At 55.1% G+C, this 23,156-nt stretch overlaps 6 protein-coding genes across 6 annotated transcripts; 2 read left to right on the top strand and 4 right to left on the bottom strand.

Annotated features, from left to right (window-relative positions):
• Window positions 1-10: 10 nt before the first annotated feature.
• Window positions 11-759, top strand: LTHEOB_5771 (Plasma membrane proteolipid 3; the record flags this gene model as incomplete). Its single annotated transcript, XM_035514953.1, has 2 exons — window positions 11-114; window positions 249-759. The coding sequence occupies 2 exons, from the start codon at window positions 11-13 to the stop codon at window positions 757-759; spliced, it is 615 nt and encodes a 204-aa protein (XP_035373463.1).
• Window positions 760-1,245: 486 nt separating this feature from the next.
• LTHEOB_5770 (MFS multidrug transporter) lies at window positions 1,246-1,859 on the bottom strand (the record flags this gene model as incomplete). Its single annotated transcript, XM_035514952.1, has 2 exons — window positions 1,246-1,475; window positions 1,520-1,859. 2 exons carry the CDS (start codon window positions 1,857-1,859, stop codon window positions 1,246-1,248), a joined length of 570 nt encoding a protein of 189 aa, XP_035373462.1.
• Window positions 1,860-6,663: 4,804 nt separating this feature from the next.
• LTHEOB_5769 (Armadillo-like helical protein) lies at window positions 6,664-12,213 on the bottom strand (the record flags this gene model as incomplete). Its single annotated transcript, XM_035514950.1, has 8 exons — window positions 6,664-8,342; window positions 8,394-8,537; window positions 8,589-9,088; window positions 9,144-9,451; window positions 9,507-9,738; window positions 9,792-11,064; window positions 11,119-12,011; window positions 12,098-12,213. 8 exons carry the CDS (start codon window positions 12,211-12,213, stop codon window positions 6,664-6,666), a joined length of 5,145 nt encoding a protein of 1,714 aa, XP_035373461.1.
• Window positions 12,214-12,699: 486 nt separating this feature from the next.
• Window positions 12,700-13,437, top strand: LTHEOB_5768 (Mitochondrial import protein; the record flags this gene model as incomplete). The annotated part of the gene is made up of 2 exons (XM_035514949.1): window positions 12,700-13,347; window positions 13,411-13,437. The coding sequence occupies 2 exons, from the start codon at window positions 12,700-12,702 to the stop codon at window positions 13,435-13,437; spliced, it is 675 nt and encodes a 224-aa protein (XP_035373460.1).
• A 3,196-nt stretch (window positions 13,438-16,633) lies between these two features.
• LTHEOB_5767 (Protein phosphatase pp1 regulatory subunit) lies at window positions 16,634-17,956 on the bottom strand (the record flags this gene model as incomplete). Its single annotated transcript, XM_035514948.1, has 3 exons — window positions 16,634-17,101; window positions 17,166-17,240; window positions 17,297-17,956. 3 exons carry the CDS (start codon window positions 17,954-17,956, stop codon window positions 16,634-16,636), a joined length of 1,203 nt encoding a protein of 400 aa, XP_035373459.1.
• Window positions 17,957-20,115: 2,159 nt separating this feature from the next.
• LTHEOB_5766 (Serine threonine-protein phosphatase) lies at window positions 20,116-22,207 on the bottom strand (the record flags this gene model as incomplete). The annotated part of the gene is made up of 6 exons (XM_035514947.1): window positions 20,116-20,185; window positions 20,235-20,430; window positions 20,491-20,593; window positions 20,646-20,795; window positions 20,846-22,020; window positions 22,102-22,207. 6 exons carry the CDS (start codon window positions 22,205-22,207, stop codon window positions 20,116-20,118), a joined length of 1,800 nt encoding a protein of 599 aa, XP_035373458.1.
• Window positions 22,208-23,156: the final 949 nt, after the last annotated feature.

The raw sequence follows: 23,156 nt of genomic DNA, 5'->3' as shown, positions 1-23,156 counted from the left end.
AACGATCACCATGGCGATCTGCTACCGCCTCTTCATCACCATCACAAACATCTTCTTCCCGCCGTTAGCCGTCATCTTCCTGACAGGTTTCGGCATGGACACGTTAATAAACGCGTAAGTGTCAAATCTGTCCCCTCTCCAACCAAGGGACTCGCAACCCCGCCGCCCCTTCGCTCATCCCCACTCAACGCAACCAATCCCCACACCCACACCCACAAAAGCAATTGCGAGCTAACATCAAAAACAAGCCTCCTCTTCCTCGCCGCCATCCTCCCCTCGCACATCCACGCCTTCTACCTCAGCTGCACCTACTTCGCCCGCCGCCACCGCGTGCGCCGCGGCCGCGCCCCCGGCGGGCCCAAGCCCTTCATCTACTCGGAAAACATCCTCTACGGCGGCGCCCGCTGGGATGAGGTCCAGGAGCTGCAGCGCCAGCAATCCCCCTCCACTTCCTCTTCTTCCAACAAAAAGAAGAGCCGACACCAACAATCACCGTACGTGACGCCTTCCGGATTCGTCGTCGATGATAGGAGTGTGAGTAGTCGGAGGGATCGGGGTGGTAGTGGTGGTGGTGGTGTCGGTGGTGCGCAAGGTGCTGCGGCAGGGGGCTACGCGGGGTTGAGGTACGGGTTGGGCGATGCTGACGCGGCGGGGTGGAACGCGAGTAATGGCGTTGTCGTGGGGTCCGGGTACGGCCAAGGGTATGGGCCGACCGAGGCGTATAGGGGAGGGGCGAGGAGGGCGAGGTCGGCGTATTGAAGAGGGGGAGGAGTGGCTGGTGAGAGATGACGGCAGGGGTTGGTTGGTTGGTTGGTTGCGGTGGTCGTGTTAACTGTGCTGGTGGTAATGGTGATAGTGTCGGATAAAATATTCATGATGGGAAATACATTGCGGCGAGCGCGTCTTTGGTCGTTAGAGAGACAGTTTAGCAAGGCGTTTTCGGGAGTTTTGCTTTCAACTTGGAACGGGATTCATACAGGGTTGGATGGCCATTGGTCGTCGCAAGAGACATTCACAATACTCCTGACTGAAAATTTTCGGATTGTTCGATCTCTACTCTCAACATTCAAGAGGGTTATAGAAACACAAACGTCATAAGTCTACACAGAATCAAAATTTTACATTTTGGTACTCAAGCATTGAATACTTCGATCCACATCATGTTCCTTTTTCGTGTTGTCCTTCTATCAACACCACCACCTCTCGCACCCATTATCACCATCCACTAATTTTTTCCACACCTCGTCACGCTCCAAGCAATGACTTGCCCCACTCTTCTTCTTGCGTGACAAACGTCGCCTTGCACATAAGCAGACTCCTCCTCCTAATCTCCTCGCCCTTCCACAAAATGACCAACGGCGCCGCACTCAACGCCAGCCTGACGAATCCGAGCAATCTGTCAGCCCACTGGAACCCCAAATCGCGAAACAAGCTCTGGATGGCCAGGGGCAGGAAGGCGCCGAACGTGTTGCGGCCTAGGCTGGTGGCGCTGAGGGCCGAGGCGGCGTGCTTTTCGTACGCGTCTTGGCCAGGTAGTTGACGACGACGAGGTAGATGCTGTAAATTCCCAGGCCCGACGATGGCGACACCCACCATATCAGAACAACCCCCGCCGTGAAGAACAGCGAGCCCGGCACCGACGAGGACAGGCGCGCTTCCAGGATAGACAGGCCTGGATCATGCCTGCTGCGCTTGGAGGAGCGGAGGTAGAGCGTGTCTTGCACCGGGTTGACGGTGGTGCCGATGAGGGTGCCGACGGAGAGCGCGAGTTGGATGAGGCCGGTTGCTATGACGCCAAAGCTGTAGTTGGTCTGGAACGACTGGACGATGAACGACTGGAAGAGGAAGAGGAAGACCATCCAAATCGAAAATACGATATGGGAGCTCTGAGGTCTGTATGTGAAATGCTGGAGTTAGGGTGGATGTTGAGTTACGCACGAAGTTGGGGAAAGGGTTCAGTTTCCCTAAGGATGTCCATATCTCCAGAGAAAATAAACATGAAAAATCTGTGGAGTCGTCATATGGTTATGCTTGCGAATGATGTTTGTTGTTTTGGAAAGTCTCGTAAAAGTTGCATCATTCCGTGTGCTGCCGGGGCCAAGTCTAAGATAGGCAGCGTAGCATGTTGAACAGCACTTCAAAGTACAAGCAGTTGCTCGCGGTTGGTAAGGAGATACGGTAAGTATATCCGGGTGTTTCATCTGCCATGCACTGGTTTCCACCCTTTGTTTTGGTCGTAATTGGTAAGGTGTGGTGTTCGTTTTGAGATTGACATTAGCGTCGTGGGGCCGGAGCGAAGATTAGCACCACTACCGGGGCGGTTATCTCGGGCCGGTATTCAGTAGATGTTGATTCGTAGCCTTGTGGGCATTGAAGCGGAGATAAAACGGACTTTTGTCTCATCCAAAATGGCATCTTGGAGGAATCAAGCTTCGAAGCCATGCACGTGGAGTCAACTGTCGCCTTTCTTTCTTTACATTTCTGGAGAGAATGTGTTCATTGCATTGTTCTTGGTGAGAGTCACGTTGTCTTCCTTCCAAGTCTCTCTGTTTAGTATTAGCTAAGCCACAGAATTGACGTCGCCTTCAATCTGAGATATGGGAATGGACTTCATACCTGAAAGGGATAGAGCGGTCATGCAAGGCCATTCCGTCTGATTGGCCGTTGAGTCCACAACAGAGTCCTGGTCTGATCCCTTAACAGCAGCTCAATATACCCCACATGTCGTGTCTGAGCCATCGCCCCGAATCATCCCACCTTCGCTTGTATTCTTTGCGGGGATCTTCTTCGGCAAATCGAGACGTTATTGGTAACTGAAGTCCGAGCAACTAGAGAACCTTGCTGGAGATCTGGCGGTGACAAGTTGCGGGTGGGGCATCTGCGGCTACTAGCTCCATACTCTGCATTGAATCGATGAGATGGCGGCAATAACGATTCCCTTTGCTTTGTCTCTTCTGAAGACGTGTCCATCCCAGCTATCCCGACCAAACGCATGAAGAGCAGCCTCAAAGGGTGGCGCGGCGGCGGCCTTAGCGCTCGGGATTATTTGCACTGTGTATAGAGAAGTGTTAGGCTTTTAACCCGGTCTTGCATACTTGAGCAAGCAATTGACGAGGAGAAAAGTGTCCTCTTCGAGTGGTCGTGCCACTACTTCCATGTGAACTCCTTCAGTTCGCGGTTTTAACACCCATAATTGACGTTGATCGGCACATGCTGATGGGTGTTCTTGTGACATTTAGAAGCGTCCATCCATCTAGTGTTGTTGCATTCCTTCAAAGCTTCCGAGCATCTTTCTGCCCCAGTTTGTTGCGGCTAAGGCTCGAAAGGAGTCTTTCGTGGAAGGCGAGATGGTGTGGTGCGGACATGGTGCAGAACGAGGTCGGGAGACGCTTCCATCTTCTCGGGGGCGGAAGGAAACGGCTCTCTCAAGGCGATATTCGGAGAATGGCGTTGCGAAGTGCGGCGAAGAGCGGAATCAAAACGGTGCTCGAACATCTGAAGCGGTGCCGCAAATTCCAGGCCGCGCTTGACGTCATCAGGCCCAATCCTCAGTCCTCGCTCTCCCCTTCCCTTCCACTGCTGGAAGTTAGCTCTCGGAAGTTAGTCTGCGTTCTGATACTCAGAGGAGAAAGCTTTTCCCCCGCTGGTACCCGCAGCGCGAAAACACAATTCCGCGTCTTGTGTGCAACTGCGTAAAGATCACGTCGTGGTCTCGCCATCAGGGTTGTCTAATTGCCGGTATCGCTCGGTATCGCTCGGGAGTTCCGCCGGCTCATTGTCCACGGTTCCGCACCGCGCTCCGTAGCCGCGTGCTCTCCGGTTCCGCTGTCTGCGAGCTTCGGGTTCCGCTTCGCGGTTCTTGTCTCGGCACCGCCCTGTCAGGCCATGGCACCACCAGGCTGCAGGCCGGCAGTTCGCCAGCCAACCACGCGACCAACTTCTCCGCACTTCACGACGAGCGTTTCCGATCTCTCACACCACATCTCGCGACCTCACGCGAGTACGGGCCGGGCCGGCAGAGCACATCGTCGCAGAGCCGCATCTTGCCTTCTGCCTTCGCCACCTCATTGGCCCGCTCTTGCTCGGCCAGAGGCGGAAGAACAATCTGACGGTCGCGTTTCCGCGTCCGCTTCCCCAATGCCGTCTCCAGTGCCGTCGATAATGCCCCGGGTTTCTTTGCCCACGAGGGGGGAGCCGCCCGTCCGATTGTCGTCGCACGGAGGCGGCCGCGAGCTTGCCGGAACCGGCGCGCCTCACTTCTCGGTACTGTGTATGGAATATTTTTCCGCAACTTCGAACGAAGGAAACAAAACATTTCCCGTTCTTGAGGGGCTCCGGGAAGAGGCTACGGCTGCGGCTCTCCCACCTTGGCGCGCCACTGAAGCCACTGTGGCATGAGATGGTCGGGAACGCCCTCCACGGCAAATTCTCTTGAGATGGCGGTTCTCGGGCAGAGGGGAACTGCCTTCCCGGCCTGCCGCGGTTGAATCCCGACTACGTTCGATGTTGTAGGAGCCGGCCGAGGATTCGCTGCTGGCCAGTCGCTTGTTTGGGTGACACGCAGCCATCTGGGCTTGCCATGCTGCCTTACGTCGAACATAGTTCGGCCGCAGCCACTGCCCGCCGCACCGAGGTGGTGAGAGATGGAGCCGCTGTTCGTCTCGCCGCTTGCCGTCGCTCTCTCCACCTCGTGTGTACTCTCGGATAAGCGCGGGTGTGCGATGCGGGGCCGAGGAATGCCTTTCCCTTTGAGACTTGAGTTGTGTCTGCAGGATGTGGGTGGTGAGGGATGAGGCTGCGATGGGGAAGGAACGACCGCTTTCACCACCAAACCAGTCATGCAACCACTCTCCGACCTCTGCAATGACTTGCCTCACTATCTACACTAGACAACGAGCAAAGCTCGCTCCGCTTCATCGCCACTCGCATTTGACGATGCGGCTTGCTCCTCATACCCACGCTGACTGAAACAGCTTGCGACCTGCGGAGCACTTGCACGAGACTCAATGCAACTACTCGATGCATACTTTTGGCGGCCACGCGACAGCCTCGCCGAATTTACCTTTTCCAACCTAAGTAAGGCATCTCTTCACGAGCCTCCCATGGAACGTTTAGAATTTCCGTCGTACATGTGCAAGCAAGGGGTAGAAGCAATCAAGTGGGGCCGAGGCCTTCGAGAAAATCTCCACTCGCTTCGGGACGGACGCCTCGTCGATCCCGTCCCATGAGTCGGGCCCAGATGCCAAAGTGCATGGCGTTCTGGCTCATATCTCCGAGATTATCAGAATGCGACGCCAACTCAACGTCTAAACGTCTAGCCGGCTCGACCTGCATCGCCGGCTCGTCAGCACTTGCTCAAAGTTCAGCCTCGAATTTCTACGTTCGGGCTCTAGTGCCATATTCATCTACCATCTACTGCTGCCTATGGTGAGCAATTTTGCCTAGCCGATAATCATATATACCAATCATTCCTGACGACCCGGGACTTGTCGTTTTCTAGCAAACGAAAACGCCCCCTATCATAACTCAACAACTACAGTCGAACTTTTAACACTGTTAATCTGGCCAATATGTGCAATGCTCTACTTTGCCTAGAGTGCCCAGCTCACGACATTGTACTAATTCCTTTCATGCAGCATACTGAGGCCGGATGTATGTTTTGCAGGTATCACCTCGTGACCCTCCTCCTACGTAGCAGTAGCAAAAGAAGCGGACACGCGCACTTGCCTCTAGCGGACAGCAGCAGATGCACATGACACCGCTTGCGCGACGATGACAATGACGACACTGGGAAATGGCGTATAAAAGGTTCGTAGAATCTCGCTTTCTGATTCCAACCAGCTGCAGTCGTTGGCTACATCGGGGACCTTCCTTTGCCCAGCTGTACGCGGACACTGGTTGTTTTGGCTTATGGTCATATATGTGTTCTTCCCCTTTAGCGGGTAGGCGACCACTGGCAATCGCAATCCGGCAATAAGAAATAACGATGAGGCAATTATTGAGGATGCTGATAATGGTCGCCCAGCGTCAGCAATGGTATTCATTAAGAAGCCGTGATGATGAGATGCATCATGCCTGGTTCGTCGATCTTTTGGCCTTTTACTCCGAGACTATCCCTCCGTGCGTACCAAGATGCGTCTCCCTACGGCAAGTTTCGCGCTGAACAGCCTGCACAAAGCTAGCTAAGACGAAATGCCGGGATATACGCTGGTGAGTCGCCGGTTAACGGCGGTTAAAGTACCATGATCAGGTGGGGAGGACTGAGACTATTGACAATACAAAGTTCATGCTAAAGCTCACCGCCATGACCAGAACTTTCAAGAGCACAGCCAAGATCCCTTAGCCGAAGTCTTAAACGTCAACACCAGAGTCATTCTTATCTCAGAAGGTTAAGAGGAAGAGGTACCAGAAAGTCTGTGAAGGATACCGTGAAGAGAAGTTGAAGTCTAATCACAATCATCCGAACTTACGTCAGAGGCAGGTGTGAGTATCAACTGCATCTATTCAAACAACTCAGACGTTTGTATTCAAGTACTACACTGATTGAGCAAAGACGCAAGTCACTCAGTAGTGTACCGAACAGCATCGACGTTTTATGAAAAAGAAGACCAATCGCCCTTGAGGGTTGACTGATCTCACCTCTCAATCCAACACAGCTTTTCATCAAACAATACACTCTTTCCCAACGACCGCTTCCAAGACACCATTCACATCCACCAACTTCGCCACAACACTCTCACTCAGCACGTCCTCCACCTCACCCAACCACAACCCGTGCAGTTCCGCCTCAACCCACGCATCTGCCGTCTCCCTCAACGCCCTCCTAATCTCCGAGGCCCTGTACCTGCCCACCCTCTTCTTCCTCTCCAACGCACCCCGCCGCTCCACCACAACCCCCCTCCTCTTCCACCCCAACACGACCCTCACCGCGCCCACGACCCTCCACCCCAGCAAAAACACCTCTCCCCTGCCCGACCAACCCATCGCACCATCCCTCTCCCTCTCCGCCAACAGCCGCAACTCCCTCAAACCAGCCACACACCACTCCTCCAACGCCCTCACCACCCGCACACTCACCGCACCAGCACCATCACCGCCACACAAACTCAACCCCCCAAGCACCTCCCCCCAAACCCCCACCTCCCTCACCGGATCCAAAAACAAATTCTGCTTCTCCCTCGCGAAAAGCACCGCATTCTCCGTCCGCGCCTCCCGTAACTGCGCCGCAAAACCGCCTTCTGCTTCGCCCACCCACTCCAACGCGCCCCGCGCCCTGGCGGCATCCCTCCCGCTCTCGTGATCGAGCAGCCGGTGCAGCGCCGCCGCACACAACAGGGGCGAGTCAGCGTACGTGTGCCGCAGGTACGCGGCCAGCTTGCGGGCGGCGGTGAGAGGAAGGACGGTCGGCATGTTGGCGTGAGCGTTGTTGTCATAAGCGGGACCGACGATGATGCGCGTAGCGATGCGGGCAGCGGCGTCGCGGATCTCGTCGTCGTCGTCGTTGAGGGCGTCGTAGGCGATGAGGGCGAGGGCTAGATGGTGTTCGTCATCGTTATCTCCTTGTTGGCGCTGCTGCCAGAAGCCGCGTAGAGTGTCGAGTGCGGCGATGGCGGCCCAGCGCGTGGGGAAGGGCTGGGTTTCCTCGAGGTCGGCGCGGAGGGTGCGGGTGAAGAGGGTGAGTAGCTGCTCCTTCTCTTCCGCCGATACTGCTGCTACGCCGTTCTCCGTAGCCGTGCCGTTGGGGGTGCAGGACGCGGAGACGCGCGCGTCGATGTACCGGCCCAGCAGCGGCAGCGCGCCTTCGTGCAGCGAGGGCGAGCCCAGGCCGGCGATCATCTGCTGCTGCTTCTCGCTGCCCAGCATGATCGGGGCGAGGCGCGCGGCGGGCAGGTCGAGGCCGCGGTCGAGCAGCGAGGCGAAGGCGTGCCGGACCGTGGCGGCGACTTCGAGGTCCGTGGACGTCGCAGCGGTCGACAGGATTTCGGCGATGCAGGTTTGCACGGCGGCTCCGGCGTGGAGGACGGATGCGGAGATGGTCGACATGAGGGACTCGAGCGTGGTCCGGCAGGTGTCGCTGTCTTGGTCGGTGATGTGTTTGAAAAGGTCGGTGACGAGAGCTTGGAGTGATGGCTGCTCGCCGGCAGCGCAGGTAAGGAGTAGCAAGTGCTGGACGGTGGCGAGAGAAAGTGCTCTGCGTAGAAGAGCATCGCCGGCGGACTTTCCGCTATTGCCAAGCTTCTGATCTCTTTGGAAGCGGTTGAACACATGGAGTGCCCCCTTGGCGAGGTGGTAGAAGAGATCTTCACCATCACCGAAAGCCTCACAGATAAGAGGCGATGAGGCTGGAACTGTCAGAACGACTTGAAAAGACAAGATATGGCGTGGAGACTTACACTTCCAGTGACCCTTGACAATGTGATGTCTCTGGATCATAGTGACGATATCGAGGTAAGCGGATTTGGTCAGTGGGCAGATGTTTTTCTCGTAAAGGCGTTCAAATTGCTCAAAGAGCGCAAATGCCAGCAGATCAAGATCATCTACATCATCATCAGCACGTAGCTCCGACCAGGAGAGAAGCAGACACTTACCATGGAGTCCCTTGTCGTCTGCTTCACACATCTCCTTGACAAGATATTTCACAGACGATAGCACACCATGCAACGCGTTCTGCTTCTGGAATGGCATCTCAAGCAACGCGAGCACCCACTCGACTCTCTCCTCCGGCCCCAGCAGTGCAGCCAGAGTCCTGGCAGCCATGTCTCGCACATGCCAATGGGAGCTTGCAGTCAGTGCAAACACCAGCTGTTGAATCTCGGCCCTTCTCTCCGCCGGCGGCCTTGCTCTTTGCAGGATCTGGAAAGCAGGGAAGACGCCTTCAAGTGCGGTATTCGTCAGCTCTGTCGCACCACCTTGGCGTTTAGGCGTGAGCAGCTGGACGATAATGTCGAGGAGGTTCGGATATTTCTTGTACGAGAGGCGCGTAATCTTGAGGCGGTCGGTCTCCTTCCAGTTCTGCGTGGTACCGCTGCCGAGGAGGCGGTCGATGAGGGCACGGAAAAGCATCAGACCGCAATTGCGGATGGCCCAACTGTACCAACATGTATCAGCTCCGTTGCATTAAACCGAACGTCGTAAGTACTTACACCTTAGACTCAAGCCTACCTCCAGCGAGGGATAGACCTTCAGCTACGTATGGTTCAGAGGCCAATGCGAGCTTAGTGTTCGTAAAGACATCCTTCAAGCAGTTCAAAGCATGGACTTGAGGAAGGTGGCTGCCTTCAATGTTCTTGTCTTGTCCTTCCTGGACTGCTTCTGCTTGAAGATCGCTGATGACGCGCGCAAAGAGCGTGCTTTCGGGAGCTGCAGACAAGATGCCAGTGATGAGAGATGGCAACCCAGCTGATCGACGGGTGATCATGGAGCCCTTATCACGAATGCAACGAAGCGTTTCCTGCAACATTTTCAGCATCGAAAATATAGGGAGTATATGAGAGGATGCCCCTTACCTCGTACCACACATCGAGTAGCCTCTTGATCTCAGGATCTGAAGACCGGCTACAGCGAAGGCAGAAAGTAGCAAATGTCTGGGCGACGGTCGAGAAGGCACCGCGGTGTCGCAATTCAGCCAGCTGCAGAAAACAGAGCTTGCCCAGGCCTTCAAACTCCGTAGTCTTTAAGATAGAGGTCCCGTTGGGCATTTGGAAGGGCGCCTTGGCGACGATTACACGCAATAGAGTGCTGTTTAGGGTCAGTGTGAGGTTTTGCCACTTTTATTATGCAAACATGCTTACCTTGCTTCCTTCAGGCCTCTCCATGAATAGCTCAGAATGTCCTTCGTCGTCAGGTCGGGCTCTTCCTCCATATCATCGGGGACGTGGCCTTCGGGAGCGTCAACACAAAGAACACCCCTAACGCAGTCCCAAATTGAGCGCAGGCTATCCAGGATATGGTTGTGTAACTGCTTCCAATGCTCCAGCTCTTTGTCTTCCATAGTTGCCATGGAAGCGTAGAATGCAGGCTGATCAAAGATATACCTAAGAGCAGAGAGCGTACCATGCATGGGATACGCGTTCACAGCTACAGAAAGATTGCTGCTCGCAGCGGCGATCGTCTCATCCAACAAGGAAATGAGATGCTCCACTATACCCTGACGACTCTTCATCCAGCCCGCCAGGACATTGTTGGCGGGAGACTCAGGACTTAAAGTCTCGGCTCGTCTCTCAAAGAGCAAGTCGTAGGCGCGAGCAACACCGTCGGCGTGATCGGCTCTGCCGCTGCGGAGCATGGTTTTCTCCGCTCGGTCGAGGAACGAAGCAAAGCCATGCTCGACGAGAGCAGTGGAGTCAACCGGCTTGCCGATGAGAACAGGTACAATCTTCGGACCCTTCGGTAGTTTCTTAGGAGGTTCGGAGGTCGTGTTTGTTCCCAGTTTGAGCAAAAATGTAGCCGCATGCCGGACATCATCAAAGGGGTCCATGATGAGGTCAAAAAGCTCTCGTACCAGCAAAGGCGTGAGGACGTTCATTTGGAAAGGAAATCTAATCTCGCCCTGTGCGGTCCTTGACAGTGCTTGGCGGGGTACCGATGGATCCAATCCGGACTTCATGACGATGATCAAGGCCTTAAGCGCGGAAATGTGTCTCTGATATGCCGCTGTGGGGTGAAGCTCGGATGATATGAACCGCAGGTACCAGTGGATAAATTCGACGTGGGCGTGGTATAGCTGGAAGGTGCTGCTCTGGTCTTGAGTCTTCGGTTCCTTGGCCAAGTTTCTACTCATCACGCCGGTCGAGCCTCGAAGACGTTCGAATAGCGACAGAGTCAGGCTCATCACCTCTCCACGGAAGTTTGCATCGGTGTCGGCATGCAGATATGACAAGTTACGCTTCAGCGCGGCAAAAGTGCCAAGAGTCAAAGGCCTGGTTACGGCAGCCGAAGTTGTGAGCAAAGCGAATGCGGCGAGTCTGGTCTCTGCCCGCTCGTGTGCAAGAAGCCTTCCAAGAAGCCTGTCAGGAATCAGAACAATTCCGTCGCGAATCTCGATTTTCTTGGAAATGCGATGATCTGTTTGCATTAGTAAAGTTCCAAGATTAAGCTGCAAGAGGAGGAACGACGCACCAACTTCCTGGACAAAGCCCATATCCTTCCCAACCTGCAGAGAGGTGAAAAGTAACGACGCCTCAAAGTCATCTGACGGCTTTGAGCCGCCATCGGTGCTGGGCCTCAACCGAATGTGGTCATCAAGATGCAGGTGCTCCAAAAATCGGAGGTAATCAGTCAGTATAGGCTTGAACAAGTCAGGGAAGACGTGACTTTTAAAGTTCTGCATTGCATCTGGATTCCTCCGGATGGTGCTCTCCAGAGGTTCCACCCAGATTGGGCGTGAGTTTGCATTGTCCTTGGCCAGGTGCACCGCCTGCTGACGACGGCCATGGTCCAGGATGATGCAAATTGCGTTGCCAGCTGCAGGTGTGGTATCTTGGTGATTCGCCCAGTTCATAATACCGTGAAGGAAAGTTTTGGAGACGCTTCCGGGCGCGGGAAACAGTTGCAGCGATTTGCCTTTGGAAGTAGCCCACTGCTCGAATGTGGTGATGGTGTAGTCAACTGTGACCACATCTTTCTGGACAAAATGCGAGAGGGCAATGAGGGCAGGCTTGACCTTGGACGTGTCATCCTCTTGGAATAGGACGTCGAATAGGCGGACAACAGACTCATCCCTAACAGCTTGTGCAGTGGTGCTCTTATCCTTGTGGAGAATGGTGCACAGGAGCAGCAAGACCTGCCTCATGGATTTGGGCTTTGCATTGTCGTATCTCTCGAGGAAGATGTCGAAGAGATCGGTCCAAATGTGTTTAGTCCAAACCAGCGAGCGGATCCTTTCGTCCGGCGAAGCTTGACACTTTTCGAGAAGAGAACATAGTGGATTGCAAGCACCTGCCCTTTGGGAAGCGGGGATGTAGGGTATGGATGCAGTTCCAACAAGAGCATCCAGTAGGTTAGACAATTTGCTTTTAGCAAGTCAGCATTTCTGTAAGCTATCATGAGGCTGGCAAGCAGTGGACGCGGACCGTGCGCCAGGTGTTCAATTTCTTACTTTATGCTGTCTTCGGAGATAGCACCATCGACAGGAATGTAACTGTGCAGGTTTTTGCTCAGTTTGCGCAGGAAATCCACGGAGACGGGAGCCTGCAGAGGCGCATCTTGCGCCATATCGGGCAATCCCGGGGGCAGGATTTTTTTTTTCTTGTCCTCCTCAAGTACAGCTGAGCCTCAACCCCACGTCCTGTCGCGAGGAATTGGTCGTTTTCCGAGACTGGTGGTGCTCGCGCGTGAAGCCAGCGGCAGGACCTCCCGAAAGCGAAATGCAACGGCGAGGTTGTGGAGTCGTGCGCAAGGACGGAAATTTTGGAAGTCACGGGATTGGAGCGGCGGCGGGAAGCGGATCCCTGTCGTCAGGGCTACTAATCCGGCCTTGGCGCCGTGATGAAGTAAATTTTGGGGCCCCGACGGCCGACCGCGACATTCTGCAGCTTGCGACAGCAGCCCACGACCATCTCTCTATCCAGAGGTTCTCCTCTCTCCTCAACCCCGCCTCCCTCCATCTCGCCGCGCCATTGCCTCGCCTCGCGCTCTCTCTACCCTCCGTAGCCTCGTCACCCGTGCGCGTCATACATCACCACCACCTTCGCCGCCGCAATGACCATCTGGGACTCTCTGACCGGCCGCAAGTCGGCATCCACCACCACATCCGGATCTACCGCTCCGCCCACAGACACCCAGACCGACTCCTTCCAGCCCGCGCCATTCGACCCTTCGACCGCCACCGATGTGTCGTCCTTCCTTAACCCGTCGACCGCTTTCGACGCCTCGCAGCTGCACCCGCTGGCCGGCCTGGACAAGGACACGCTGGACTACCTGACGCTCGAGGAGGGCGCTCTGTCAGACCTTCCTGGCGCCCGCTCCGCCCTGCCGTCGCGCGGCTGGTCCGACGACCTGTGCTACGGCACTGGCACCACCTACCTGACTGCCCTGACACTCGGTGGCGCCTGGGGTCTGGCTGAAGGTCTGAACAAGACCACCCCGCAGATGGCTCCGCGCCTGCGTCTCAATGCTGTCCTTAATTCCGTCACCCGTCGCGGTCCCTTCTTGGGCAACTCCGCCGGCATCGTCGCCATGGTCTACAACATCTTCAACTCCACCATCGGCTACTACCGCGGCAAGCACGACGCGACCAACAGCATCGTCGCTGGCGCTCTGAGCGGCGCGCTCTTCAAGAGCACGCGCGGTTTGAAGCCCATGGCCATCTCCAGCGGGCTGGTCGCCGGTGCCGCCGGCACCTGGGCGGTATGTTTACTTCCCCATCTCCGAAATCGCAATAGCGTCACTTGCTAACCAAATGCGCCACAGCTCGTCCGTAAGGTCGTGTTCGAGTAAAAAAAGAGCGATTTATCTCCCCCGAAACGCGCCGATGGCCACCAACAAGATCTCCAGTAATACCTCCCTCCCTCCGAATCCCCCCATCCGAGGACGACAAGACACGCCCGGTGGCCAGGCCGTGAATAAAATGTGTGTATGTTATGGCATCAGGAGACGAACGCGACGACAGGCGCGTGAAGCAGGGGTATATTTTACAGTTTTGATGGTCACCAAGCGGTTTTTTCCCTCATCGTCTTTAGGGTCTCTGGATGCATTCCGATGGAGTCAACGAACCGGCGACAAAAAACTCCCCTCTCGAAAGCGGTTGAGCGTGTCATGATTTACGTGGTTGGATTGACACGCGTTGCTTATTTGTGTACAAATATTGTTCCTTTTCTTTCTCCGTTATCTGGGATGGGTTGTCTTCTTTTTCTCATGATAGGCAAAGCGGCGCTCTTCGAGGTAGATATAGAGGTCTCGCTTCGAAAAAAGATTTTACCATTACCCAATTTAAGGTCGCTTGTTTACACCGTGTGAATGCATGATGTACTCAAAACTAGTCCACAGCAGGAATGGCATTCAGGAAGTATTTGGAATATGTAACGGTCCGATATCGCTGACATTCACTGTTCTGGATGTAGCCACAGAGTTCAGCTCGCCAGAAATGGACAGACACCGACTTCAGCAGATGCATAGCCACACACTATATACCCATGTTGAACTTCAGTCAATTGTTCAATACTGATACGAACCGCGTGATTGGATTCTGGTAAAGGAGCTGGCCAGTCCACCATAGAGAAGACGCAAACAGAGAGGCTGTTATAGCAAAACATCTTTTTCATACTCATCTGGGACTGGAGTAATCGTCAGGTTATGGCTGTCACACTTTGGTGTTGGCGCATTCATATCTGGAGTATGCTGCAACATTTCACGGAGGAGCTTTTCACGGTCTCTGTGCAGTACTTCATAGCTACCTATGGCGTTTGGCACGGCCACTGGTATTGTGAATAATAGCCCTTAAGAAGAACTCCACTCTCCTCCTCTCAGGATCCGACTAGAAGAACTTAAACACGATGAATCGACTGTGGTTACCTCTGCAGGTTACCGCTGACTTCTGGATGTTTTGGTCTTCAGCATTTACTCACGATGGTGCATTTGAGTCTGTCGAATTAACAAAATGTTTGCTGGTGAACTTATGCAAGAAACAGACGACACAAAGCCAGGAAGTGAATATCTAAGTCCGTTCTTTTGCTTGGGTGGTAGATATTGTAGTGGTTGGAAGCCAACCAAGCACCCTTGTGGATTCCTCGCCTCAAGGCGTACAGGTGATATATAATGGTTCAGGGAGAGATTCTGCGCAGGACGAAGCAGCTGGCAAGGCTGCGGATTCAAGCCTAGTGATCATCCACCAGTAACTTGTGATACAGTCAGTGTGACCATCATTTGATGCATAGCACCCACCACCATGTTAGAACAGCACTAGAGCAGCCCGAGACTCATGACCTTCCCTACACATCTGAGCAGAGCGTTAGTCATATTGTGTATCATCATTGAAGGCTTCACGATTGATGAGAAGGCGACTCTGAGCGCGCACCTTACAAACGATTAATGTACTCTCTTCTGGGCGGCTTTGTTTCTTGAAGTGGATGTCTCCGGATTCGCTTCGCCCTTCCCAAGACTTTGGCAAGGTGCAAGAAGCCAGCATCTCTTAAAAATAATGATGCTCACATCATTTAGAAGAGCACTCTGCATTATGAATAGTGAATTAAGAGGGAGATTGACTGAGAACAATAGCCTCGAGGATTAAAAACATACTTAATAATTGAAGATCCAGCCTCAGGGCGAATCCACCCCAGGCAAGAGTAGCAACTGGTTGTGATTGCAGAATCTCCCAGTGCTCCTAAGTCACTTCCTTGTTGCAATCGACCGAAAGTAAGACCTGTCCGCGGCTAATTTAAATAAGAGAAGACGAGCGAACAGCGCGAGTCTTTTAGCTGCTGCTGCTACACTCTCGGCAGCAATCACAAGCTTGTTAGCTGCATGGCGTCGGCTTCCTCTGCACAGTGTAACATGTGGATATGCGTAAAGACTCACGCGCCCCCTGCAACAGCTGACTCCTGTCCAATGTAAATAGAGTTCCCTCGTGATCAGTCTCGCCATTCCGATGCCCAATATAAATTCTGTTTTCGATTTCTGTGCAATCGGACTTCCCTGTATGCACTGCTTTAATGACGCTTATTGACAACTCTAAGTCGACAAAGTCACTGCTCGCCGTGGTCCTGATGTAGACTAATCGATCCTGGAGCCAGCTCATTGACACACTCATCGTATGAAGATGATGGTGACGTTAACTTGAAAAGCTTCGTGATTCTCAGCATCCTCGTTATCCAACGTTGGTGGTCTGCACTAAGAAATTGCAGAGTACGCCGTGATTTCCATTGTCTTGGAGATAGGAGATGATAGTATAAGAGATAGCGACGAAAATAAGCATCTCCTTGAGAGGACGCAGGCAGTCCGGAGAGTATCTTTTGTTCTTACTCTCAACCCGCCAACAGTAACCTGGTTTTTTATACCGGTCGAAAAGGTCGACGGGCACATACAGATCTTTAATCCGAAAGCGATGAGACAGGGGGATCTTTATATGCATCCACACCATGCATTCTGTCATTGGCCCCGTGAGCCGCCCGTATCATGAGAATCTAAAGGAGAAGCCCCGAGACGCCGTCTTCCTGCCCTCTTCTCACTCTTTCACCCATGAGACTCACGATTCTCGCTCGTTTCTCGTCAAAGTCCAGCTTCGCTGAACACTCAGCATGAAAGCTGTGTCCCTCATTCTCATATAGCCATCATTCCGAATTCGTTGAGGAAAAAGAAAAGAAAAGAAAAACGCCCGTCGATGCATTGCAAAAGAAAGGGAAACAGAAGATATCCCACCTTATAAAAACCTATCCGACTACCTAGCAAAGAAACCCGCAATCCCTAGCTTCCTTCCCGACAAATGCCCACAGTGGTATCCGCGTCCGTTTCGTGGCTCGCTCGTTTGGATATCGTCGTCGATCGTATACGCGTGTGTGCTTGAGCTGATGAGACAGTTCATCACACCCTCACGAAAGCTGCCCATCGCAAAGAAATAGCCGCCGTTGTAAGCCTCTTTCCAGTAAAACAAAACAGAAGAATGAGAATGACAGCAACAGCAGCAGACAGAGCATTGGCATCACAAGAATGCCAGACTCCTCACGCCAGCCTGCTCCCTCATCCAAGTCGTGGCGGAAGACTTACTCGCATCGATCTGCTTGACCTGCGGCAACGCAAGCCGCACCTTGTTCCTGTACAGCGCCGGCTGCCTCGTCTGCAGCGGTGAGCCCTCAAAGTACACCGTCTCCAGATTCTCCTTGTCGCGCAGTTCGCGCTCGACCTCTGCAAAGTCCGACACTTGGCAGTAGCTGGCCCAGAATTCCTCAAGTTTGGTCAGCGACGCCAGGTTCGTCAAGTGTTCGATCGGGTTGCCTGTGATGTCGATGACGCGCAAGTTCGTGTTGTTCTGAAGCCCATCCGTCGACGTGAGGGCGTTGTGCGAGATGTGGAGCTCCTCGAGGTTGGTGAGCTGCTCAAGGCCGGTGATGGAAGTAAGGCGGTTGGATTGGATGGAGAGAATCTTGAGGTTCGACAGCGTATCAAGGCCCTGGAAGGGGCGAAAGCACATTAGGCATATTCAAATAGAGAGGAACAGCTCGATCGGAGCAAACCTTAATCTCGGTGATCTTGTTCTTCCCCAGCCACAGCTCCTCGAGACTGGTGAGCGTCTCCAGATTCTCAATGCTCTGCGCGCGCGCCTTATTAGCTGAACTTCTAGGCACGACTAGAAGTCCTCTCTTACCCTTATCCTGTTTGCACCGAGCTCCAGGTTCTTCAACTCCGTCAAACCCTCCAAATTCTCAATAGCCGAAATCTTATTCTGCACAAAGTACAGATCCTTCAACTTCTTCATATGGTTCACCCTCTTGATATGCTTGATCTTGTTGAAGCTCAGATCCAAATTCTCCATGCCCACAAACTGGTCGAGGCCCTTAATATGCGCGATCAAGTTGTCGTAGAGATCCAGCTCCGTCAGCTTCTCGCCCAGCTCCTCGGGGAACTCGATGGTCGAGATCTGGTTCTGGCGCAGCGACAGGCGCTCCAGCTGCTTGAAGCGCTCCAGCCGCAGCGCGGGTATGGACGAGATGCGGCAGTGGATCAGGTCGATCTGGTCCACGTCCTCCTCGTAGTCCTCCAGCAGGTCCTCGTCCGCCTCGATCTCCTCCGGCGGCGGGCCGGCGGCGTCGTCGTCCGACAGCTCCGGGTCGCTCAGCACGTGCGGGTTGACGATGACGGGCGTGGGCTTCGCCGCCTTGTTCACGCGCAGCTTGCCGTCCCAGCCGCTCCTGCTGCTGCGCGCCGGGCTGCCGGGCTCGTGCGCGCCTTCGCGCTCCGAGTTGTTGTCGATGATCATGGCGTGTGGCGCGTCGTTTGCCGGGTTGGGCGGCGTGTCGTCGGTCATGGTCGTGGCTGGCGGGCTGGGTCTCGTCTCGTGCAGGTATTTGGGCTGCAGCTGCAGGCTCGGGGGAAGGGGGGCAGCGACGTGGGTGTGGAGTTGTGGGCAAGATCTATGCTGTGCGAGGGTACGCGACGGCGGCGGGGTGCAGGTGCGGTGACCGGTGACGTGTGGAGGAGATCGTCGGGTACGCGACGTGTGATCGCCGGCGGTGGCAACGACAGCGTAAACCGGCTTGCTTTCGCGCACAAGCAAGAAACGACACGAGAAAAAAGGGAAAGCGGCGGAGATGCGTCGTGTCAGTAAGGCAGCTCAAGAGCCGCGAACCAGGCAGAGACGGGAGGCAAGGCACGCGTAGGGCTGGCTCAAGAGGAAAGTGACCAGTAACTTTTGCTGTCAACCACCAACACTCACCCCGGCAGCGGGAGATGACGTTGGCCGCATCCCCTCCCCCAGAACAAGCTAGAACAACGTCTCTGCCAATCCATTGCCAGCAAAGCGTCAGGAGGCTGTTTCCAAATCCCCACACCCCACACATGCGTCTAGGTTGCGGGCCGCCCCCTGCACACCATGCTATTCCGCATCATACGAATGCATGCATAGTTTTGAGCCTGTTTCAGAAGCGCGTTCCTACCCATTGATCGCTGTCAGCTCTACCGTCCCTCAATTTCGAGAAGCATGTGCCTGCATATGCGCTTAAACCTTGTAGGAGGCCAAGAAAAGCGCGTCTAATACTCCAATCGGGTCATCAGGCACGTGTTTGCAGCCAGGAATAATATTGTTTCTATGATTGCCGCACTGAGCGAACCTGAAAACAAATGCGATGATGGCCCAGCCACTTAGGTATTGCCGCTGTTGTTGCCCACTCCCACAATCAGCGAAATGCGTGGACATCTTTGTATACAGTCCCCTCTCGCAGTACATTAAAATTCGACATTCTCGTCCAGACGATAGCTTCAGCTACCCATGAAATGAGCAAAAAACAAATCCACGCTAGCCATCAGCTGCGAGAGGGGACTGTACGTCTGCCTACGTCATACTATCACTGAAGAACGCAAAAACGCCAGACATGATGGACCGGCCCCGCTAGATGCGCGTGATTGTTCTCAGCTTCTGTATTTGGGTATGTGCGTGCGTATACGCGTGCTGGCGCCCAGTGACATGCATGTGCATTACTACAACTTCATTTTCCTCTTGTTGTCTGCTTGCTCTTACTCCGCTTGCACACGATAAGGGAAAAAACGTCTCTTCTGCTAGGGTTGAAACGACAACGGAAAAACCAGGGAATGAAGCTTTTTTATAATTTGGGATGGATGTGGTGGTTTCGCAGCACTCAAATAAGCCAACACAGCCTGTGGTATCAAAAGTTCAAGGAAACAACAGCAGCAGGGAATAAAAAATGAAAAAGCAAAGAACGAAGGCAGGGCCGAGAAAAGCAGGAAAGGAAAGCGATCTGGTGTCGAGAAAGTATTGCAAGGGTGCAGGAAAGAGAGTGAGCAACAAAGGAAAGTGGTGTTGGTCGGATGGTGATAGCTATCTCTTTCTCTCGCTTGGAGGAATCAAGAAAAGGTGGATTGAAGCAAAGACAAACTGCGCGTCCTTCCGTAGAAGGCGCCGTGAGGGAAGAAGAGTGGGGAAGAAATGGGATATGAGAACTGTGAGTCTGCCAAGGTCAATGCTCCGCAATGCTAGCCAAAAAGAAAAAGAAAATCGGTGTATGCAAGGTCCGTTTCCAGGACAGCGAAACGCGCGAAAAGGCAACGCGGAAAGAAAGAAACAGTAACGCCCGTTTTGCTCAGTGCCGCCCTCCAAAACTTTTGTGTCCGGTCTCAAATGGCCATTCTGTATCGACAGGTGTCCGCGGAGCTGGTTGCTGGGCAGGCCGTCAATCATGTCGGACCGCAGTTTTGAAGGCGTAGAAATCGTTCTCCAGGAACCAATACCCTTCTCCTGTCATGCCGATTACAAGGGATTAAACAGTACAGGTCTAAGCGCCGATGCGTCCGCATAAGGTGCACCAGAGGGTGTATCAAGGGGGGTCGTGGGAAGGATGGACACCAGAGCGACGCTGAGTTCACTGCCGAGAACGCACGGAGCGACACTGGCCATGGGGCCAAGGGACGCTCTTCTAGAGTGGGCTGGTCCTCGAGAGGTGTGTCTTGAACCTAGCGCGCCGCATTTCTTGCGCGCTGGGCCATCACCCAGGCCTTGTGAAACTCGCCTGCTTGGGAAAACCTATGCCACTCTCAGTAGCATCTGATGCTAACAATTTTGTACAACTCACAAGGCCACATCCAGCACTAAGCTGACATCGCTAACTTGTTGACCAGCGAGGTCCTCCAGTACAGGAATGAGATCCAAGAGTTCATTGTCATGTGCATCAGAGAACCAACTGCTAATCGGCACGGCGTGTTGGGGGTGGAAGATGTACGAAGTCGGCGAGTTGTCGATGATGATCGTCTCCTTGAGGTCACGTCCCACTTGAGAAAGGTCCTGCCGAACGGGTTAGTCCGAAGCCGTATCCACATGGCGCGTGGTACTTGCCTTGACATAGTTGCCTTGGTGGTTATAGCAACTCTCTCTGAACAGGCGGTGGTGGACTACGCCGTGGATATCAAGTTGATCAAGGAGCGGATCGCCATACTAGACTGCGTCAGGACGGTGGGACTCGAGGGGGATTTGCGCACAGACTTACCTTTGATACTGAAGCTGTGAAAACGACGACCTCGTATAGCTCACCGACACGTTTCATAAAGGCATCAACACCGGGGCGCTTAATGACGTAAACGTTGTGGTACTGTCCCTCAATCTCCACGGGAATCGTGAAGTCGGCCTGGTGTAAGATCTGTACCGAGTCAGCGTTTGCGGCGCAGCGAAAAGGAGAAGCCAGCTTACCTTAAAGCTGCTGTGGACGAGAGTCTCGTCCAAGTCGAGGACCAGACACTTCTTTCCCTTGAATTCGGGCCTGATAGGCGGCAGGAGCCACTTCTGCTGCGGCTCCGCAGGAGTAACGGCAAGAGAGCTATCTTGACTCTGAGGGGCGGATCCAGTAGGAGGAGCAGTCTGAGCCTGGCGATCAACAAGCGGCGGAGGCGGCGGCAGGTCGATCTTAGCCGTAGCCGCATCTTGCTGAACGGCCTCACCGCTCTCTTCCTCGGCCATAGGAACCTCGTTCGCGGCGATTGGTATCGATGGGCCGGCGTCCGTCATCTCGATATCCGCATCCCGCGCTTCTTGTTCGGGAGTCCTGTCGGCAATCGCCTGTTCTTCCGAAGGCACAACCGGCGTAGGGGCCTGGACATTGACCTGGAGGCCGTCCTCAGCAGCTGCCGAGGTATCCAAACGGTCGGCCTTGGGGACGGGAGGAAGCGGCTGGTCCAGCGGTTTCTTCTCTTGAGAGGGAGCGGGCTTATCCGCCGAGGCGTCCCCTGACAACGGTTGCTTCTCCACGTCCTTCACAGGCCCTCCCGCTTCCGCAGATTTGGCAGCCTTCTCTTCAATGGGATCCTTCGAGTCGGCGACGCTGGACTCCGCGGCGCTCACGTCCTTCTTTGCGGGGGTAGACGGCGCGGATTGCTTGCGAACCGAGCGAAGCTTGGTAGCCTTCTTGGGTGCCTCGGGCGACTCCTCCTGTCCAACCACATTGCCCTTTTCCGGCACGCCACAGCAGTTGAGTATGAGCAAAATCCTCGAAACACCGCTCTTTTTCTTGGGCTGGACCTGAGGGGCAGAACCAGCCGCGCCAACTGCTTGCGCATTCTCAGGAGCCTTCTCGCTTGTCGCGGCACGCGCCTTCTGGGAGCGCTTGCTGCTCGCAGTGCTCCCAGCACGCCGCTTGCCCAGAAAACTGCGCTTCGAGCCCCGTCCCACGCTCTCAGCCCCATCGCTTGCGGTGGCACCGCTCAGTCCTGATCCGCTCGCCGCAGCCTCCTCGTTGGTTTGCGAACTCGAGTGTGGCACGTCGAGGAAGGAGGGCTTTCTCTTGGGCTCGTTTCCGGCACCAGCGGCTTGTTCCGACGTTGATCCAGCAGCGTTGTCTGACGAAGCGGTAGGGGCGGTGCCTGCGGTCGCTGCGATGGCGGTTAGCGTGCTGCGATGGGCGGAGCGTGCCGGGCCTCGGGCCTCGGGCGGCGGGGTGGTGGATGGCATACTGTTACCGTTGGAGTGCGGTGCTATCGCCTCGCCATTGTCGCTCGCTGCCGGCTTCTGCACAGCAGTCGACGGATTTGCGGACGACCGCACAGCTTCTTGGCTCATGTGGGGCAACGGAGGCCTCGAGGTGAGGCTCGCGGTGTTGTCAGGCGCGTGGACGGACGAGGAAGAGCGACAGCGCTCTCCTTGGGCTGGCGCGGCGAGGCGTGCAGGGCGAGGTGTGAGCTTCCAAAAGCAGCAAGCCGGGCGGAGCGGTGGGCGGTTCGGTCAAGGACGGTGGGAGCTGAGGGTTGTCGTCGCGCGCGCTGCGGGTGCAGTCCTGCGCTGCAGCTTCGGCCGGGCGTTTGAATATGGTCTCGCTGGAGAGCGTCGAGGGGAGCCGGAGAGGAAGAGTGATGGCAGTCGCTGCGCAGGCTAGATGGGTTGGGAGGCTGGGATACTCCGTGAATCGCTCGCTAACCGAAATGAGAGTCGCGGCCAGTCACGGGCGTCTGGGTCTTCGCGCGGGCCTGGGCGGGCAGCGAGCGATGACGAAAGGGCGAGCTTGAGTGTCTCGTGGGATGGACGAGGACGGTGGCAGCTAGAGGCGGCAAGGTAGGGGAGGGTGCAGCGCGAGTGCAGGGCAGGGCGAGAGGCTGACTTGACGGGCGTGGGCCACGGGCGGCTTCGGGGCAACTGCCGCTGGAGAGTCTAGGCTGGGAGCGGCCTCTCTGCGGAAGTGAGGTGCGCAGCAATCAGGGCGGGCACACGCAGGATGGCATCTGGTAAGTTGCGGGCCCGGGGAGCTTGTGGATTGAGCGACGAGGAACTGCCATGCGCGACGCTATTGGATCGCCCCAGCGAATGAGCGCCCCGGCCGGTTTGGCGGCCGCCGGCTTGACACGCGCGAAGTTGGCCGGCTGCACGCTGGCCATGCTGCTACCTCCCCAGCGCCGCCCGCCAGCGCGCACAAAGCCGCCGCTCTCCGCCTGCCCGTCCAGCGCGCTCGCCGTTGCGCCGTTGCGGCTGCGCAGGCAGAGTCAGGACGCGGCGTGATCGTCGCGGCGCACTGCAG

Source organism: Lasiodiplodia theobromae (assembly GCF_012971845.1).
Source record: "Lasiodiplodia theobromae strain AM2As chromosome Unknown scaffold_16, whole genome shotgun sequence".
Lineage (NCBI taxonomy): Eukaryota > Fungi > Ascomycota > Dothideomycetes > Botryosphaeriales > Botryosphaeriaceae > Lasiodiplodia > Lasiodiplodia theobromae.
The sequence above is the reverse complement of the archived record's forward strand: the minus strand, read 5'-3'. Positions and strand labels throughout refer to the sequence as shown.